At 37.6% G+C, this 20,493-nt stretch overlaps 1 protein-coding gene across 6 annotated transcripts in view; it reads left to right on the top strand.

Annotated features, from left to right (window-relative positions):
• The window catches only part of SUGT1 (SGT1 homolog, MIS12 kinetochore complex assembly cochaperone), a 35,981-nt gene continuing 15,488 nt past the window's right edge, over window positions 1–20,493 (top strand). Inside the window, exons 1-10 of one of the 6 annotated variants that reach the window (XM_011369734.2) lie at window positions 1–214; window positions 3,490–3,547; window positions 8,593–8,683; window positions 9,329–9,398; window positions 10,078–10,148; window positions 13,455–13,508; window positions 13,893–13,909; window positions 15,736–15,776; window positions 17,260–17,356; window positions 18,135–18,242. In XM_011369734.2, the coding sequence (XP_011368036.1) occupies window positions 177–214; window positions 3,490–3,547; window positions 8,593–8,683; window positions 9,329–9,398; window positions 10,078–10,148; window positions 13,455–13,508; window positions 13,893–13,909; window positions 15,736–15,776; window positions 17,260–17,356; window positions 18,135–18,242 (645 nt within the window). In that variant the 5' untranslated portion in view covers window positions 1–176. Of the gene's footprint in view, window positions 215–3,193; window positions 3,396–3,471; window positions 3,548–8,592; window positions 8,684–9,328; window positions 9,399–10,077; window positions 10,149–13,454; window positions 13,509–13,892; window positions 13,910–15,735; window positions 15,777–17,259; window positions 17,357–18,134; window positions 18,243–20,493 lie in introns of those variants that run through there. The other 5 variants (XM_023536353.1, XM_023536354.1, XM_023536355.1 and 2 more) reach the window with 5 other exon arrangements.

Here is a 20,493-nt window from a genome sequence, read left to right as displayed (position 1 = left end):
CCGCCGCCCGCTGCGCGGCTGCTCGTTGGCTACTTAGGACGGAAGCTCGGTTGGTGTCGCTCCAGAAGTTTCCCCCTGGGCGGCGGCGGAGCGGGTAACCTCGGGAGTGGCGGTGGCGGCAGCGTCGGCAGCAGCAGCGGCAGTAGCAGCAGTAGCAGTAGCAGTGACTGTTAGGGATGGCGGCGGCTGCAGCGGGACCTGCAACGGCCCAGAGGTGCGCGCTCTCCCTTCCCTCCTGTTTACTGTTACCCCCCTCCCTCCCTTTGCTTGGTTAGCGAGAGATCACCCTTTGATGTCCCTCTCGTCAGTTTTTTCCCCCTAAATTTTGTATAAATGGAATCGGGATGTACTTTGGTTTCTTTAAAAACATCATGCGTGAGGTTCATCCATGTTGTTGTGTATACTGGTAGTTTGTTCTTAATCATTGCTTTTTAGTATTTTTCTCCTATGAAAAGACACTTATTTCCAGTTTTTGCTGTGTGAATAATGCTGCAATCCATATTCTTGTAAGGGAACATAAGTACTCTCTTCTTTTGGGTATATGCCCACTGGTATAATTATTAGGTAATATGGTGTATATATGTGACAAGCATTAGCAGTGTTAAAAGTTTTCTAAAGTAGTTATACCAATTTATACTCCCATTAGCAATATATGAAACTTTTAAGTACTTCATATCCTTACCAATGATTGATATTGGAATTCCTTTTAATTTTTGCCATCCTGGTGGAAGTGTTTAGTATTCAACTGTGATTTTAATGTCCCTGATACAGCTATTGATGTAGAACTTCTTTTCATATGCATATTGGCCATTTAGAGAATGTCTGAAAATCAGCCAAAGTAACTTACATTAACATATTAAAGAAAAATGCATATGAACATTTCAGTAAAGGCACTGGATATTGAATGCTTTCCTCCTGATGCTCCAATGAAGACAGGAAGTCCATTATCGCTACTTCTATTCAACACTACACATCCTAGCCCGTTACAGATGGCAAAAAAGAGGTATGATTGCACAGAAAGACATTCAACCATCTTTATTCATAGATGACAAGACTGTGATCATAGAAATTCTGAAAGTCTACAAAGTATTAGAATGTGGGAATTTAGCAAGATGGCTGAATATAAGGTCTATATATAAAAATCATTTAGTGTTTCTATATACTAGCAACAAGTAGAATACAAAAAAAATTAAAGGCCATTTAAAATAGCATAAAAAAAACAAAGACTCAAGAATAAATCTAAAGATATATAAGACCTTTACACTGCCTTCAAAACACTGCCGAATTAAAGACCACTTAAATAAAGTGAGGGGTGTATGATATTCATAGATTGGAGGAGTCTATAAAAATGTAAGTTTTCTCCAACTAGATCTATAGATCCAATGCAAGCCCAATGAAAATCCCAGCAGGGTTTTTTTTTTTTTTTTTTTTTGTGGGGGGGGCAGGGGGGAGTTAACAAGCTCATTCTAAAATTTATAAATAGAAATAAACTTTCAAAATGTGTAAACCAATGGAAATACAAAAGAATTAGAATAGCCAAGGCAATCTTGAAGGAAGTTATAGGACTTTGAGACTTACTATAAAGGTACATTAATTAAGACACTGTGCTGCTGTTACCAGGTTAGACAAACAGACCAGTGGAATGAGAACACGATAACAGACCCACATATATGCGGTCATCTACTTTACCTAGGTGCCATAAGAATTTAGTGGGGGAAATGACAGATGGCAGTCTTTTCAATGACTAGGGTTGGGTTAACTGGCTATCCACACCGGGTGTGGAGGGCGGGAAAGAACCTTGATTCCAACTTCATACCCTTCACGGAAATATTTCAGATAAATCATAAACCTGCATGTGAAAGGTAAAATAATAAAACATCTAGAAGAAAACTGAATATCTTCATGCCTTGGTGTGGTCAAAGCCTTATATATACCAGAATCATTGATCGTAAAAGATAAGCAAACCATTTTCACCTCAAATATTTCTGTAATTATTACAGCTAGCCTCCCTTTTCCTTTAATCACTGTTCCACAGCAAAGAGAATAGTATGCTTAAAATGCCAATTTCACTGTCATTGCCTTTTTTGATTACGAAACCTGTAAAAGGCTAGCATCATTAAGAGAATCCTATCCAAGCTTCTCAGCAGACCACACACAGCCTTTTTTGACCTGGCATTTACCTACGTACGTCCTATTCTATCTGAATTACCTTTTCCACTTCCATCATCGACTAATTGCTATCTTTTGAGGCTGCGACTCGGGCATCACATCTTTGAGACATCTGTCCTACACCTTACATTCTGCTAAGGGCCACTCCTTGCTATTACATGATTATTCCTTGTTTCATTTTAGCACTTAGAACAGTATTGGTTTAAGTTTCTGGAGGACATTACGTCTTTGAATGCCAGGGCTTATTTCAGATTTTAAAGGTGGTAGATGCTCAAGTTCACTTGTTTATCTCTAGTTAACTCCTCCTCCCCTTTTCTTTCCCACCTTGTCCCCTGGAACTTGCTGGAAGCTCCTTCCATCCGACCTGAATACATTAAAGGCCGGTGAGGGAGAGCCTGACCGACTAGGTTGGTTGGAAAGTAAAGCAGCACGGAGACAAATTCGGGCCACCTTCCTCCCTTCGGCTGGTACAGGTTTTTCTTCTCAGTAGGGAAAGCCAAGTGGGAAGAAAGCCTGGGCCGGTGGCGTCCTGGGGGTTTGAACACCGCACCGGAACCAAAAGGCTTCCTCCCATCTAGCTTCCGCAAGGGCAGAACTACTTCCTGCGACTCCGACTCCATCAGTGTTCCCGGCGCAAAGGTCCCGGGAAGCGACGCGCCATTCGGGAACTTTCTCCCGGAAAAGGACGCGTAGCGGCGCATGACGTCACAGGGCACGGAAGGCTGGGCTGCCTCCGGTAACCACGAGGAGGGCTGCGGTGAACTGTGAAAGCGGAGCGCTGTGTGGCTCGTGTGATGAACAGACAAACGCCCCCAAACGCCACACGTTCCCGAGGGCCGACAGTCCGTTCCAAAAGCTCTTGGAAGCCACTACCCCCGAAGGCGGCGTCCGACGGCGGGCGCGTGGCGGAAGAGGGCCGGACGCGAGGCCCCCGTCGCCATGGCAGCGGGGGGCGGGGTCGGCCGGGAACCGCGGTCCGCCACAGTCCCAGCCGGCCCCGCGCCCGCCTCTCGCCTCCCCTCCCCCGCCGCCCGCTGCGCGGCTGCTCGTTGGCTACTTAGGACGGAAGCTCGGTTGGTGTCGCTCCAGAAGTTTCCCCCTGGGCGGCGGCGGAGCGGGTAACCTCGGGAGTGGCGGTGGCGGCAGCGTCGGTAGCAGCAGCGGCAGCAGCAGCAGTGACTGTTAGGGATGGCGGCGGCTGCAGCGGGACCTGCAACGGCCCAGAGGTGCGCGCTCTCCCTTCCCTGCTGTTTACTGTTACCCCCCTCCCTCCCTTTGCTTGGTTAGCGAGCCTCGCTGAAGTCGTGGTTTTCCTGGCAGGTTTTTCCGGAGCTTCTCAGACGCTCTCATCGACGAGGACCCCCAGGCGGCTTTAGAGGTGAGCGAACCCGTCCCGGCCTCCCGGACGCTTCGCGGGGGCCGCGGCCGACTCCGTCTCTTCTCAGCGCTCGCCTTCCCGGACCGGGCCGGGCCGGGCCTGGCCGCTTCTGCGGTGCCTCAGCCCTGGTGTTGACAGCCTCCGCCCCTTCTTTCTCTGCTACAAAGTAGCCCGGTTACCCCGAACCTCTGTTCTCGCCCCCTCCCACTCCGAGACCGTTTCTGCATTCTCGCAGCTCCTTAGAAAAACCTCGTCTTCTAATGTGGTTGACATGCATAGTCGGCCTGGAAAGATTTTTCTTTTAAATGACGTGACTAGAAGAAAAAGTGAAATCTGGGCTTGACGATATTAGTTTATTTCGGTTTGTCGTTCGACAGTCATCTTTGCCATTTTTATGTCCTAGGCGATGTGCTAAGTGTGTGGACTCGGACTACCGGGGTAAGACCGTTTGCCCCTGTGTCCCTGCAAATTATCATTTGGCCTGCTACCGTCCATTATTCACTTATTAATCAAAACTAGTTTTTGGAGTTACTGTGTGCAAGGCACCGATTGCTCTTGATTAAAGTCATATATTTAGCTGACTTTGTATCAAGGGAAAGACTATAAAGCTATAAAAGAAAGTAAAAAGTCAAGAGTTAAATAATAATAGAAAGTAATAGAGTCTAAGCCAACGATACATGATACAGGGGGCTACAAAATTTAGCCAGGGGTTTCTTGCTTTGAAGCACGAGGAAAAGAAACCAAACCCTGTGCTATTATAATCTAACATGCCTAAGTTTAGCAATCTGAGGCAAGAGAATCTTTTTTCTACCTATGACTTTTAGCAATAATTTGCCACATGGTAGTCGTGTCTCTCTGAGGAGGTGACATTTGAGCAGAGACCTGAGGGAATGAGCTGGGAAGCTCTGGGGAAAGAGCGTTCCAGGCAGGGAGAGGAGCCAGTGCTGAGATCCTGAGGTAGGGATGAAGCTGGCCTGTACAACGCCGTTTGACTAGAGTGGAATGAAAAAGGGGTATGAGATGAGGTGGGGAGGAAGCCTTGGGCTATGTCCCTCAGTGCCTCTTAGGTCAGAGTATGTTTTTTTGGACCTGGATATGAAGGCCTTCAAATGAAGTGGTTGATCATAGTTGTACTATAATGTTTCCTAGTGAGGCTTCTGGGATCAGTATTAGAATGATGTTACAAGAGGCACTGAGAATTTTTCTCCGCAGTTCTTTAGGTCAGCTAGATAGCCATTTTCTGAATTTACATTGGTTTTGATCCTCAGACCTGTCCCTCCTTTGGAAATACAGTTGGTACGTAAGATGCTTTTAAAGGAAAGCGATGTCACTTTCCATCCCACTCATTTTACTTTTTAATTTTTTTGTTGAAGTATGATATATGTAAATAACAAATCTGAAGTCCGCAACTAATATGTTGCAGTTTTCCGTATATATTTTTCACCCAGATTTGAGATACAGAACACTTGCGTCCTCAAGGGTCCTTCATGCTACTTCCCAGCCAGTAGTTCCCTTTTCCTGACAGGCAACCATTACTCTGATCTCCATCACCATCAGTTAGTTCGTTCTTGTTTTTGTCCTTCACATAGAATCATAGACTAGGTACTCAGTTGAGTGTAGGCACTCTGTCTTGCTTTAACCATGCGACATACATTCACGTTGTAGAATGGAGTGGCAGTTTTCCATCGCTGTGTAGTATTCCACTGTGCAAATACAGCACAGTTTATCCTAACAGTGGGCATGGAATCAGACTGCTTGTCCAAATCCTGGTTTCCTGATAACTGTAACCTCAGGAAAGTTCCTATTATCACGCTGGATCATAATTCCCATCTTTAACATGGGGCAAAACAGGACTTATCTGAAAGGGTTATTGTGAAGATAGGTAATGTAAGGTACACGGCGAGACCCCTGAGGTAGGCATCTTGCAGTTTCTTTCCTTTCTGGGTTCCAGCCACACTGGCTCTCTGTCACTTGAATATGTCATGCGCAGTCCTGTTGGACGGTCTTTGGGCGTGCAGTTCCTTTTGCCTAAAATGTACTCTCTCCACTTAAACCCTGTGTTTTGCTTGGAGATGCTCATCGTTTTAGATTTCAGCAGAAATGTCGCCTTCACTGAGAAGCTGTTTTCTCTGTTCACATTTAATTTGGGCCCTAATCTAAGCATCAAGAGAGCAAGCATTTTGTGTATCTTGTTTACCACTGTGTTCTTAGTGTGGTGCCTGGGATGTGGTAGGCACTCATGTGTTAAACAACTCTTACCATAATTCTTCCAACAAACTGAGATGGGTTATTTGCATTTTCTAACAATAAAGTTGAGGCTAAAGGGATTTACTTGGTCAAGGTTATACAGTTTAGAAGTGATTGTCTCTGGGCTCAGTGCATTAGGGTCATTCTCTGGAGCTGGGGGTGGGATTGGAAATGTAATTCAAGGTTTAGTAGCTGACTACAGATTGTTGAGAACACAGCTGGTTAGCATAAATGGACATTGGTACCACTCGTGCATAGTTATGTGGTTTTTCTCTAGCAGTGTTAGGTAGTTTAGGAAAGGAGAAGGGTTGGTACTGTTTATCATCCATGATTGGGGATTAGCTGTGGCTGGAAGAAAACGAAAAATGAAATCAAGTTGAGATAACCCAGAGGTAAAGGCCTTCAGTGTGGGCAGTCTGCTTTTGCTTTTAACCTTAACCAGTTACCTTGAGTAGCATTTTAAAAGAGCTTAAAACTTTAAAGATTTGGAAATTCATTTTCTAAGATCCAAGTCTGAAACAATTTTAATGCCTTAAAAAGGAGTTTTTCCTTCCTATTCTGGGTTATTAGGGTACTTTCTTCACCATTATTTTAGTAATAATTTCAGCATAATTACACTTTACAGCTCACCAGCTTTATTTTTGAAAACTATAAATTGAGTTAATATAATGTAATTTTTTATGTAAGTATATGTTTGGACATGTTTACGATACGTCTCAAATTGGTCTGTGTTAAGTAGCCTTTCGCCACTATGATTCAGATGTTGGCACTGAAGTGTTGGCCTTTTGAGATCCCTCACTTTCAGTCTCTTTGTCTTCTGGCAGCTGGCAACTGTTGTCACAGAAACAGTAGAACTCTGACAACATGCCACTGGTCAGATGTAAGCACAACTCATTATTTTATCTTCACTTTTTTGGGTTTTATTATATATATTGCTTATTCAAAGTAAACTGATTATTGTGCTTTATTCATTTGTGTATCATAACATTCAGTTTGTGCTAGGTGGTTTTTTGTAACTTTTTAGTAACAGCCTAATTAGTCAGTTGTTTAGTTTATTTAACTGAGTCACCATAACTTGTCCTTCTTAACCAACAGTTGGTTTGTATTTTTAAAGATCTTTTGCAAGTTGGATGTTGAAATTCAGAAATTTTTACCTGACTCCTTAAGAAAAGGAATCTTATTTTTCTGTGCACCTCCGGTGTCTTGCCTTTGTTTGTTACATAATATGTGTTTAAAATTGATGACCCAGATATTAATATAATCTTTAACAGCTTTTTTGACCCATGGTATATCTGTTTTCTTGCTGCGGAAAGGCTAGAAATTTATTTTGAAGATAATATTTGAGTAGATAGATAAACTGTCACCTGTTTTTAAAATTGAAAGTTTAGTGCAAGATGGTATTATTTAACTTAAGAATTTTAAAGTATTGGAAAGCATATTAATATAAATGTCAGCTGGTGTGTGAAAAAAACTTGGAGTAAAGAAACATTTCCAAGAGGCATGCTGTTTAGTGGTTAAAATCTGACTTGGAGTCAGACAGACCTGGATTTGAATCTTGTCTTTGGCACAACCTTGTCACCGAGTAGTAAGAGAATGAATCTGCACAGCTGGGGGAAGGCGATTCTACTGAGAGGGAGCCGCAGGTGCAGAGTCCTGCTGGTGTTTGAAGAAGATCAAGGAGGCCATTGTGGCTAGAAGGGAGGACAAGGTGAAGAATAGGAAGAGATGAGATCAGAGAGATAGCAGAGGGTCATATCAAGAGTTTTATTATATGCATTGCTTACAGGTTATTAGAAGGTCTTGGGCTTTTGCTGTGAGTCAGCTGGAGAGATGCTGGAGAGTTTAAGCATAGACATAGTAAAAAGATCTGACTTTCATTACCCTTTGTACCAGGGCCATAGGGTGGAGATGGTAAAAAGTGGTTTGGATTTTAGGTATATTGGATTTTAGGTATATGATTACCAAGTATATATTGCTCTGTGAGACTCACACTATTAGGTTAAAGCATAGTCAATGTGTGGCTATTGAAATAATTTTACCCGTTAAGAGAGTTCCAAATCCCTAGAGTGTGTGGGCAGTAGGTAGAGAATCAAATTGTCCCTATTTGCCTGCAGTTGTCCTTGGTCTGACTAATTGTGCTTTTTCTAGTATCATTATTGTTCCATCTATCTGTATAAGCTGTGAATGCCCCATGAATGCCCCAGGTGGCAAAAATGTTAACCTGATGTTAACTGTTTGATCAACTGATAGTAGCTATCTATGGGATACTGTACCTGGGCTTCCTTTGGGTTGTCTGCCATTGACAGAGGATAGGAGAGGGGCAGGTAAGCTTGATTGTGTATTTATTGATTCTGTTTTAACCTTCTTAAACTCTAGATTTAACTTCCAGTTTTTTTTTATTGGACAGCTTCACATTTTCTAGGCATCTCAAATTCTGCATGATCTTTGAATCTTCTCCAAATTAGAAGGAGAAAATCTGTGATGGTCATTGTATATCAACTAAACTCTTCAGAATAAATGAGGTGATAATAATTACCATTTATTGAGTTCCTACTATAGGCCAGGAGCTGTTAAGTGCTTTACATAGATACTAGATTAGATCGTGGGTTTTTGGGGGGGAGAGGGGAGGAGATGGAGAGAGATCGATCATCTTGCAAAGAAAAGCTCCAAGCTTCTTTCCCTGTTATCTTTCCTCCAAATAGTTTATGACAATACTTATTTGATTAAAAGTTATGTTTTAATTATAATTTAGTTGTTCTTAAAAAATATACTTACACTCCATATGTTTGTGTTTGTAGGAGCTGACTAAGGCTTTGGAACAGAAACCAGATGATGCACAGTGTTATTGTCAAAGAGCTTATTGTCACATCCTTCTTGGGAATTACTGTGGTAACTTTTCTTACGAAGTATATTGTTTCTTTATGAGTTAGTTATAAATTTAACCAGGATACAATGAATCAAATAAAATAGAGATCATCTTCGAGGATTTTTAAATTGGTCTTTCATACAAAGAGAAGTAGCTGAAATATGATACATTATGTCGAGCAAAGCCCATTTAAGTTTTATGGGTGTCTGTTCTTCAGTGGGTGGAGAATTTAGACAGATTTCATTTGCGGTTATTAGATATGCTAACAGAATAGCATATTCACTCTTTTACAGAGTATTTAAGTAAAATGCTCTCGTTGCATTTTTAAATAAAAAATACATTTCTTTATTTTGTAACTAATTCTGGATAGAAAATCTGGGTAAGGAAAAATTAAATACTTTGAATCAAATTGCACAAATGGTAATGAGAAAATTAGGTGAACTTTGTGACAGCTTTATTCATTGACTAAAGAACTTTAAAAAGAAAGTTAAATATTAGACTAATAGGAAGGTATGAGGGTAATATTTATTGAGTATTTTGGATTAACTTTTTCTAATTTAAAACCACTTGTCCATTTCACCAACTTAAAACCCTAGGACTGATTCAAATTTTATGTGTAATATTCGTTAGAATCCATAAATTACTAAAAAACCTATTTTTTCATACAGAGGCTGTTGCTGATGCAAAGAAATCTCTTGAACTTAATCCAAATAATCCCACTGCTGTGCTGAGAAAAGGGTATGCAGTAACTACTCTGGCTGGGTCTGGAGGGCAGATAGGTGTTTAGTTTGTTGAATGAATTAATGGTTGTTTTATATAAATAGTAAGTTCTGTATTTATATGTTTTATAGCTCACATAGGATTCAATTTTAGATAAATTTATACTTCTGTTATTGTATTAACTGCAGTATGTGATAGGAGATGTATAGTTAGTATGTTTTAAAATAGTGATGATTGAAGTAACTGCAAGATACAGATGAAGCTGATGGATTTCAAATCCCTTTTTGTTCATCATTTGGAATTTACTGTCTTTAACTGACTAGAGAATATGTTTCTCAACCAAGCTGGACAATGATGTGAAAACTGTATACCTGTGTACTTTATACCCAGCTTTGTTTCTGTCGATAGGTGTGACTTTATTCTTTAAGAAATTTCTTTATTTCCTTATTTTAACTGTATTTTGAAATAAGCAAATGTATACAATTAAAATCAAGAAATTCTATCTGAAATGAGTTCCAAAATTGGATATTAATGGGAATTATACTAGGTATTGCATAGAGCATTTTGAAAATCTTGGCTTATTAATATATACTTAAATTCTTGAGAATAGAGAACACTAGGATATTTTAATTAGAAAGAAGGCTGTTTTTCATGATCTCATGTGCGCATGGTATTTGTTTTAAATATACTCCTGCAGGATCTGTGAATACCATGAAAAAAACTATGCTGCTGCTCTAGAAACTTTTACAGAAGGACAGAAATTAGATAGTAAGTATTGGAATTATGTGGTAATAAACTCATCCATTTTTCTGTGTCTTAAATATATAGCTGAATTTTGTTAGTATAATCTCAAGTTAATTATAGAAACCTAACACCTTTTTCTTCTTTTTAATGATATTTTGTGTTGATTGCAGAATTTGAGTGCTTGAATATTGATTAAATTGGCCTTTTAGCATTCAAATCACAGGTAAACTTTACCATTAGAAGCTAAAAACTACATGTAAACACTTAGTGTGCTCCCTCTGCTTAGTCTGGTATTTTACTTTTTCTAATAGAGAAGTGAAAGTTTAATTTGCTCTCTTGTTCAGAAGTTTATTCATTTTAAGTTTTATTCAAATTACTGAAATAGGAAATCTTACAACGAATATTTTTATTGAGAAGTGAAGTGTAAGTTTAGGTAAATTGTGACTAAGGTACAGAAGAAACATGAAACTTTGAGAGTATTGTGAGTTTTTAATGTCATCTTCTTGAGAGAAATACAGGTTTCCCCTGTCATCTGAGAGTGTTCCTGTGACTCCTTCCATAAGCCAAAATGGTGTAAAGCAAAGAAGTAATTACCATTAATTTATATGCAAAAAATGTTTAGCATTCCCAGACTCAAAAAATAACCTACCAAATCATACCAAATAACACATAAAACCTAAAATAACGCTAATATATAGTGAAAGCAGGATTATATGATAAATATGCAGCCTGTATAAAATAGAAATAATGTTTGTTCACCACACTTTGTACACCCATCAGTTCATTCAAGCGATAGACTTTGTTTTAACCATTACTAGATGCTAGCTAAAAGAGACCACTTTGTTACTAGCAGAACCAATAGTTACTTCAGCAGCTTTCAAGTTTCTTTCTCGCTACCTGTAAATAGTATGCATGGTGCATGCAAGCAAGTTCTATACATACAGAACGTTTCATACATCATGAGTGAAATGCTTAATTACATCCAGTTTTACTGTCAGCCCTCTGTTAGGGTTTTATGATACCTTAGGACACATCTTGCTAACAGTAAATCTAGATAAAGCACAGATGCTCACAGACATGGTTCAAAACTGTGGCAGGTAATACTGAGATGCTGAGTGTGCAAGCAGCAGTCCTGGGCGAGGAGCTTGGCTGGGCCACTCTCACTGGCTGTGCTCTGCCTCTATAAAGCCTCCTGCCAATCAAACACTGAAGCAAAATTCTTTTTTGGATTTCATTTGGTTGGCGAAAACAGTACTAATATAGGTAGGTCTTTGATAAAAACAAAATGGCATACTGCCAATTTTCAAAGAGCGGGGGATACCTATATATGAAAATTATGACAGCATTATAGATATCTGTGCACATATCTAGAATTGTAAGAGCCAAAAATCAAAATATCTGCGAAATACTAACAGGTGGTAAGTAATCTCCTAGATAATTGTAGACGACATAATCCTGATTGTGTATTGTAGTTTTATCTTCATCTTATGGTAGAGTGTTACCACAGCCCTCTAAAGCAGTGGTTCCTAACTCTGATTTTGATTTTGCTCCCGAGGGGCCATTTGGCTATGTCTGAAGAGATTTTTCATTGTCATGATGGTGAATGGGGGTGCACTGCTGACATGCAGTGTGTAGAGCAGGGATTCCGCCAAGTGCTCTGCAGTGCCCAGGAGAGCCCCCACAGCAGGGCAGTTTCTCCTTCAGAATGTCAGTAATGCTGAACTTGAGAAACTTCGCTCTAAAGTATGATGTGGTTATATTTTAAAAAATTTACTGTGTACTGCTTTGAATATTTGCTTTACTGCTGTATCCTACTTGAGAAAGGATGTTAGGCCCAACTTTGCAAATGCAACCTACAAATTAGGAAAGAGATCTAAGCAGTAGTTTTTCTCAAACTTGATTATCCCAAGTGCAGTATATGGCTATTCAGTTAGTAGGCCAGAGTATCTGCACCTTCAGCAAAGTCTAAAAATTCATCTAGTCTCTCAATACATGTTTGAAAACTCGGAATCAGACATGAGTCATGCCATCTTCTAGATTTCTAAGCCTCATTCCTTGTCTTTTTAGAGCAACAAAGTTCTCTGCCTCAATTTGTTCATTGAGTAATATCTTCTTATCATGCCATTGACTTCTAGGATTATTTCAGAGGTGGCCTCAGAAGGTGTCTGCTCTTTGCTAAAATTACTTCTGAGGATATATAATTTAAAAACAAATTAGTCTTTTAATTAATTCCAGAAAAAATTTATGTTAAACTGTTAGGCTTCCTTTATTATCAGCCAGAGTAAGAAGTTTATAGTTCACAATATTACCTTGTTTTCCCTTTATATGGTAGGAAGCTTGGCTTATTTACTGATTAGTTTGAATAATAGGTTAGTTAAATCTAGGATTTTACTATAATTGTTTCCCACTAGAATGAGAGAGAGAGAGGGAAGGAGGGAGGGAGGGAGGGAGAGAGGGAGAGAAGGCCTGTGCAGTTGAATTTCATTTCTAAATTATTGAATTAGAAAATTTCATTTTAAGAAATTTCTTATTGCTTTTTATTTTTCAGAATCATCTTGCCTGTGGTTAGCTTGAATTAATAAACTTTCATTTAGGGTACTTCTACTAATTTTTTTAGCACTTATAGTTTATTAGATTCTGTAACTGTATATATTGTCATTATTCTGAGTCTTCAGAATTGAATAGTATCTCTACATGTTTATATTGCTGTCTATAAATATATAGTTTACCATCTATAGTCTTAGCTGCCATGGAACTTGGAGATATGACAAAACTCCACAAAGTATAAAGATGCTCCTTGGTGTTGGTAGGAAAGGCATAGGAACAGGTAGAGCCCCTGAGAGAATAGTGGATAGAATAGGTAGGTAGCTGCATTGGAGAGCAAACTGGGATTGGGAGAGGCTTCTGGACCTCAACCCAGCTGCCAATTACCAGGCCTCCTCCCTACCCTAGCTGATGGCATATTAGGAATCTGCTAAAGGTCGGATTTTGTTTTGTGAGAGAAAGCTCCTTTTAAGAAGAGAAGGGTGAGGGGAACTGTAGGTTATCTATATCTGGGAACCAGTAAAGTTGACTGTGGTTAAAACTAATTTGTTTTTAATTAAAGTTTTTCAGGATGAACAACTAAATGTTAACCTTAATATTATATTTGTAGCTATAATATTAGGGTTGCCGTAAGCTCTGTTAGGACAAGTATTTTTATCTTAATTCATTGTTGAATCCTCAGTGCCTGTAATAATGGAACATAGTAGCTAGGTATTCAGTAAGTATTTTTTGAATGAATATTTGGATTGTGCACATGAGATTTTACAGTCAGCTTATTCTTTCTAGGTGCAGATGCTGATTTTGTTGTCTGGGTTAAGAGGTGTCAGGAAGCTCAGAATGGTAAGTATTTAGATTTCCCATGATCTTTCAATTTAAAAGGAAATGTTTGCCATTTTTTGATTTAAACAAATTTGTTTTTAACTTTATAAGTAGTACATATTATTCCCTTAGAGATTTCCAGAGGTATTCTGATTTTTGCCTAGTTTGTTATGTTGAAAGGGAGATTTGGGTGAATTTGTTTTGCAGTGGTATTACTGGTCAATAATTACTAACGAGTCTAAAGTGATTCCAGGATGCAAAATTAAACCACTTTTTTTTTTGTTTAGAATGTATGGAGAATTGATTTGCTTAATCAGTATGTTTGTGCCATAAAAAATCATGTATGCAACTTTGCTTGTAAATACACTGTTATCTGAAAATGTTTCCTTTTTATGTTTTTAATAGGATCACAATCCACAGTGGTAAGTCCCAAGTTTTTATCCTTCATGTTTTTATTTAATTAAAAAATTAGCATATATATTTGAGACAGAACTTTGATCTTTCAGTTTAAATATTAAGCAATTCCATTTAGATACTTGTTCTTTTAGTAACTGAAATAATAACATTTTTTGGTGATATAAATATAGAAGTTTATAGTCATAAAAAAGGATTGGGCTCTTTTAATGCATTTAGTGCTTATGTGTGATTCATGCTGATTTGGTATTATAGTTTAATCAGGATGATTGTTTCTTTGCTGAAAAGTCATCACATTTAGATTAAACAGTTGCTGTCTTAGAAGCACTTGCAAGGCTTGTTATGGCATCTGTTAAGACACAAAGATTAAACTGATTTGGAAATGTTGATCTCTGTCTAATTTTATGTTATTTTGGACATGAAGATTCACGTCTTTTGTTTATTAAAAATTATGGTGGAAATTGTTTGATTTTTTGTTTTAACCAACTTAGTTTGTATGTAACACATAGTTAAATTATGGCTAATGGTTTTTTAGCAGTGATCATTACATATTTAATCAAGAATTAAAATGACAAGGAGTCAGCAGATGTGGTGTTTTCCTGACTCTCAAGTATTTAACCTTTTTGACTGTTTCTTCATCTCTGTCTTCTAGAATTACATTGTGACACTGAGAAAGTCATTTATCCTTTGAGCTTTCTTCATATCTAATCTGGGCCCGATAGAGCTAATCTTCAGGCAGGTTGTGAACGTTGGGCCAGTTCTGTGTGTGCGTAATGACTGGGGTTTTAAGCATCATGGAAGTGAGCCCCATCCAGCTATCCCTGTATCTATGGGCTTCTCTGTATTCCTAGGGTGATGGGTTGGGAATGGGCTGTAGGTGGTGGTGGTTTCTTGCACCTGCTGGTATTTTTGTCCAGGTCTTAAATACTTGGGGTTTGGGACTAGGCCTGAAAACAAAACAATGTCATTTGGTTAACAAAGACCGTCTAGGGCTGCTAAAGGGTTCTTTAGCTGCGTCGCCTGTCATCACTGCTGTAGTTCAGTCTTCTTTTATCTTGGTACCTAGATGAACTGGAATAATCTGTTGTAGTTAATATCTCCACTTGAAGTCATCTAGATTGTTATTTCTAACTAGCTAACACTGGAGAGTAAATCTGAGTTAGATTCTGATCTCTTGAGTGGTTTTACTTTCTTCCTCCAAACCTCATCTCTTCCCTTCTAATTTAGCTACAACTTAGAGGCCACAACCCAAGGCAAGTCTTTTAGATTTACATAGCCTTGACTGGCACATGAGGAAATGTGGATTGGTCAAGAGCCCCTTTGTTTCTGGATAGCCTCTGCACAGTGTTTGTTGCAGAGAGGCCATAAATGAAGTGAGATGTTACCAGGAAGGCACCATGGAATGTTCTTTCATATGTTCCAGAACAGAGTTTGTTGCATGGCTAAGCATGAAGGCTGTACAATAGTCTGAAAAGTGGTTTTTAAATGTTACTATTTTCAGTTTAGAGACTTACTGAATCTGGAACTGGATATTTTATGTGTAACCATTTTCAGCGATACCTTTGGAAAGTTTTTTGGTTTTTTAATGTATTTTTTTTTATTTTAGAAGAAGAATCTTTTTTTGAAATTAATAAAATTATGAAATGCCGAATATTGAAATTTTTTGTGAAGCCTATTTAACAATTATGGATACCCTGTTTTGTCTTTGAAGGAAGTCTTCATGTAGTTATTCCTTATTGAAGTAACTATAGCACTGGGTAAATTAATAAAACATACATTTTAATATACAATTGCTAAATTAACTTGAAAAAATCTTTCTCTTTCAACTTGGCAAAATCAGTCTGCAACCCAGCGGACTCATCAGTCAAAAATCAAGTAAGTGTTTATTTTTCTTAAAACAGTGCGTGATAAATATGCCTAAAGGGAAAAAACTCTTATTTAGTAGTAAGCAAGTCTTTACCCTGTGATTTTAAATGTTTCTTCATGTTATAGCCTGGAAAAACTTATTCTAAGGCTGTTTATTGATTAGTATTAGTGTATATATTCAGGTTAAATTCAAATTATTTTTCTACTTTAAACTTGCTTCATCTGGTTTCATATTAGTCACCTTTCCATATATTAAGGAGAGCCTCTTCTAAGTAAGTTATTTACACAGGTAAAAAAGTTAGCAGTAGGTTTGATAGAATTATAACTTAACCTGCCTTTTATGTTTAGAGTAAATTTTTCATAGAGTAATTCCGCATGAGTTGAAAGTGATTTGCTGAGGGCAGCAGTTACAATAAGGAATAAGCATCTAGCAGGTAGTTGAATATTAATTATTTATTAGCCACACATATAACTTGTATTCTTAGGACTGTAACAGAAACAGGAGGCATTGATTTGGAGCTTTGCATCCTCACTGAATTTCAAAGGGAAATTGTGAGACACTTAAAAAATAGTTCATTTTTTTAATCAAGGTGCATTTTAATTACCTAAAATGGCTTGGAAATGTTAATTTATTCAATGTTTTTTCTAAAAAAATACAGGATGACTCTCCAAGTACCTAGTAGACAAGAAACTTGGACTAGCAGCAGCAGGGATAGGACACAAACATCAGATGATAATTATGGTGTTTGGAGCATTAGTGACGTGATAAATAGTTCTGTCTTTAGGGAGTTTCAGAGCTTTCAGTGGGAAAGAAGCACAATTTCTAGGCACTCTAGTTTTCCCACATACCTTGAGATTGAAGGAAGATATTGTATTTAATGTTATGCCTGGCAGGATGATTTAAACTTTAAGATATTTTATATTAATTAGCATGTTTGCTTCCGCTTCCTGTGCTCAGGGCATTTTGCACCCCCGCTTCAGTTTAGAGATATAGGAGTGCGGAGTCAGGCTGGCCTGCCTCCAGTGTACCACCTGCCGCTGACTGGCTGATTACTTCACCCTTCTGAGCTCATATTTTTTCATCTGTAAAATAGGAATAGAAGTGCTTCTTTTAGTATTAGGTTGAAATGAGAGTGTAAAACTGTTGGTGATACCACCAATAACTGTTAGCCGTTCAGAATAAATTTCGACTTAACATTAGCTTAAGCACAATAGTGTCAGAGATATAAATCAGAACCCAGAAAATCTTGTATTTAAATCTAATGGAAAGGTTAGGGGCATCATCTACTTCACCGTTCTCTCCCATTAGTAGAGATCATAGGAAATTAGTTACATAAAATTATTTCTGTAAATCAACAGCTGCTTTGCTATTTTGTTCCACAAGGTGGAGCTCTTGTTGTTTAATTCGATTATAGTTTTTGTCTTGACAAAACACAAAGAAGCAACTCTAAAAAAACTAGAAGTTCTAAGTTTCTGTTTTCTTTCTTAATAGGTATGACTGGTATCAAACAGAATCTCAAGTAATCATTACACTTATGATCAAGAACGTTCAGAAGAATGATGTAAATGTGAAATTTTCAGAAAAAGAGGTTATTAGTCTTTGAACCATTTTTTAATGTTCAGATTAAATACTTTTATTTACAAATATAGTATGTCGCAGAGTAACCTATAGTATGTCATATACCATTTCTTCCTGAGATGATGTAGAAAATGCTGATGAAAAACTGAAGCATTGCTCTTCAATTCGAATCATTTTAATTTTTGAGACAACAGTTTATGTATACTCTAGATTATAGCTAGATGCGCATTATTTCTTCGTTCTTTAGACTTGGAATGAGATTTGTTAGGAGAGAAAGCAGAACTTGATTGGCAAATATGAAAGATGTTAGTAAGATATATGGTCACATTTGTGTGGTATGCTTCATGAAGAAAGGTCTACTTAGTTATGTGCTTTATACATTTTAGAATCTACTAACTGTATTAAGTATGACTTTCCATGTCTTGGTTTCTTAGCATTTAGGAAAAACTTTTTGATAGACATTTAAGAGTTAGTGGTAGAACCAGAAGTTTGGCATGTGAATACTTTTTATTACTACATTTTGCCCTCGTTTATTGGGTTCCTTGATATTTAAATGTTAAATATGTATTATGAAACATTTTCTCTTACTTAATTATGTATATGAGACTACATGTGAAGAATACCAGCTGGGAAAAAAGGGATCATTTTGAGGTTCTTAGATCTGATATCCCATATAAAGTGTTTAAAATAATCTAACAATATTGAAGTTCTGTAATTATATTCAAATTAAGCATGTTACTCTTCTTTATATAAATGTAGAAAATTTTTTGCTAATTTTGTGTTATTAGTTGTCTGCTTCGGTGAAACTTCCTTCTGGAGAGGATTACAATTTGAAACTGAGACTTCTCCATCCTATAATACCAGAACAGAGCACATTTAAAGTACTTTCAACAAAGGTAAGACAATTCAAAAAGGTTCTCAGTAGGAATATTTTCAAAGTATAGAAACATTGGTCAATCTGTGTGATTATAAGCTTGTAGATCCTTTCAGCTACATATCTTTAAAAAGAGAAAGGTAAATGATGATAATTTTTGAGTAACAGTTTTCCCCTCTCAAAATTCTAGAACAGTGGAGTGTAAAAAGTCTGCTTTATCTCAGTGGCGTTTGTATACTTATTCAGACAGGTATAATACTTCTCAATAAAGAGGTTTTCAAAAAAGATGTAATAATCAGCTTCTCTTTAAGATTTGATACTGACAATATCTCTTCTCTTGAACTTGTCTGTCTGGCCTCTTGATATACAAACTCTTTTCTCACTTTATGCCGTTAACAGTACAAACTACTATAAAGATAAATCTGCTCTTTTGTTTTTAGTTAAGCTAAATTTGTTACGAGAGATTATTTAACAGTTTAAATTGCAGTTTGTATAATTTTTAGATTTCTTTATATTTTTAAAAAGTAAAATATTCAATAGAATTAAAATGCAGAGAATATTTTAAGTATCAAAACGTGTAGATAGTAGTATAATTAGGAAAAATCGAACTGAAAATCAAAAAATCTGACTCTGGTTCTTTGACCTTTAAATGTAGACTAGTCACAAAACGGCTATAGGAGTAAATTTTCATCTCTAAAAATGAGAGGTATGGATTAAATGAGCTCTGAATTCTGTTTATCTGTAAAATCATATGAAGGTATATGATGAGTTAATGAGAATGAATGATATAAATAGACTTTTTCTATTACTACACCTTTATACACATGTCCTACAATGTATTATGTTGTTAACTATTGTGTTTAAGTCCTACGACATGTGAATTTTCCTATCGTAGGACAGAGTCAGGGTCAGCCAGTGTCATGAAGAAGGGCACCTGGGCCTGCAGAAAGTAGAGGACGTCTGCAGAGGGCTGGAGTAGGAAGTGCAAAGTAAAGAAGCAGCAGTTTTTTGTATCCAGTTAAAAGTGATCTGCCCAGTTGTTTAAGGGTATGAAGTACAAAGATATTTAATTAGGTGAGAGAGGAAACTGAGTTGCTTGGATGGTGGAAAGTGAGGAAAAGGGACAAAAATCTTATCAAGATTTTTATCTCGCTGGCCCCATCCACATGGTGTAGAATTTGTTTAATAAAAGAATATTGGGTAAAAATCAAGCACAAAGCTATAGATTTGGGAGAGAGATGGGTCAGAAAATTATAGGTTCGGCATTTTTGTGCTTATTTCTAAGAGGGGGTTAACGCATGTCCTTTTGAAGTAATTTAAATGTCAACAAATTTAAATTACTGGTAAATGACTTAAAATGGTAAATAACTTAAAAATTTGTGTCGCCAAGCCACACCATATACTTACAGAAGAATATTATGTGTGGTAGATACAGAGAACAAAAGGATGGTCACCAGGTGGGAGTGTGGTGGGAGGATGGGGGGAAAAGTAAAAGGGAGTAAGAAATACAAATTGCCAGTTACGAAAATCGGGGATGTAAAGTACAGTGTAGGGAACATGGTCAATATTGTAATAACTATGTATGGTCTCAGATGGATACTGGACTTCTTGGGGCGATCTCTTCATGAGGTAGATTAATGTTTAATCACTATGTTGCACACCTGAAACTAATATACTGAATGTCAGCTGCAATTGAAAAATAAATTGAAAAATGAAAATAGTATGTGTGGTAAATGCACAAGTCTGTGTGGCTAGAATCAGGATGTAACTGAGCACTGTCATTTCATACGGTTTATTCCTTTGAATCTTGTGAGTGCTTGTTGATTCTAAGCATTCCCTACTCTCCCTGCTGTGTTCCTAACTTGCCTTTTTCGCCCTTTCCCTTCTTTAAATGCTACATGAGTACTTTTCTTCCTTGTATACTAATTTGTTTATATATAATTTTGTTTCCCTTGCACTTAGTAAGTTTTGAGGACGAGAAGCATGTCATACTTGTGTCTTTGTGTATGTTTTAGGTAGGTTGCCAGATAGAGTACAGGATTCCCAGTTTACAGACATTCAATAATTTCCTGTGCATTGTATGTTGTGGGCGCTCAATAATTGTTCAGTGAATGAATTTAAATTGGATTCTGACGTTAACCTTATGAAGTTGGCAGAGTATTTTCATTTTCAGTTTTATGGGTGAAAAAACTGAGGTTCATGGGTTTTAAATGCTTCCCTAAGTTTACACAGTTACTGAATTGTTCAGTCTGGCCCAGGGAGGGGGAATGCTT

This window comes from Pteropus vampyrus, unplaced genomic scaffold (assembly GCF_000151845.1).
Source record: "Pteropus vampyrus isolate Shadow unplaced genomic scaffold, Pvam_2.0 Scaffold154, whole genome shotgun sequence".
In the NCBI taxonomy this organism is placed as follows: domain Eukaryota; kingdom Metazoa; phylum Chordata; class Mammalia; order Chiroptera; family Pteropodidae; genus Pteropus; species Pteropus vampyrus.
The sequence above is the reverse complement of the archived record's forward strand: the minus strand, read 5'-3'. Positions and strand labels throughout refer to the sequence as shown.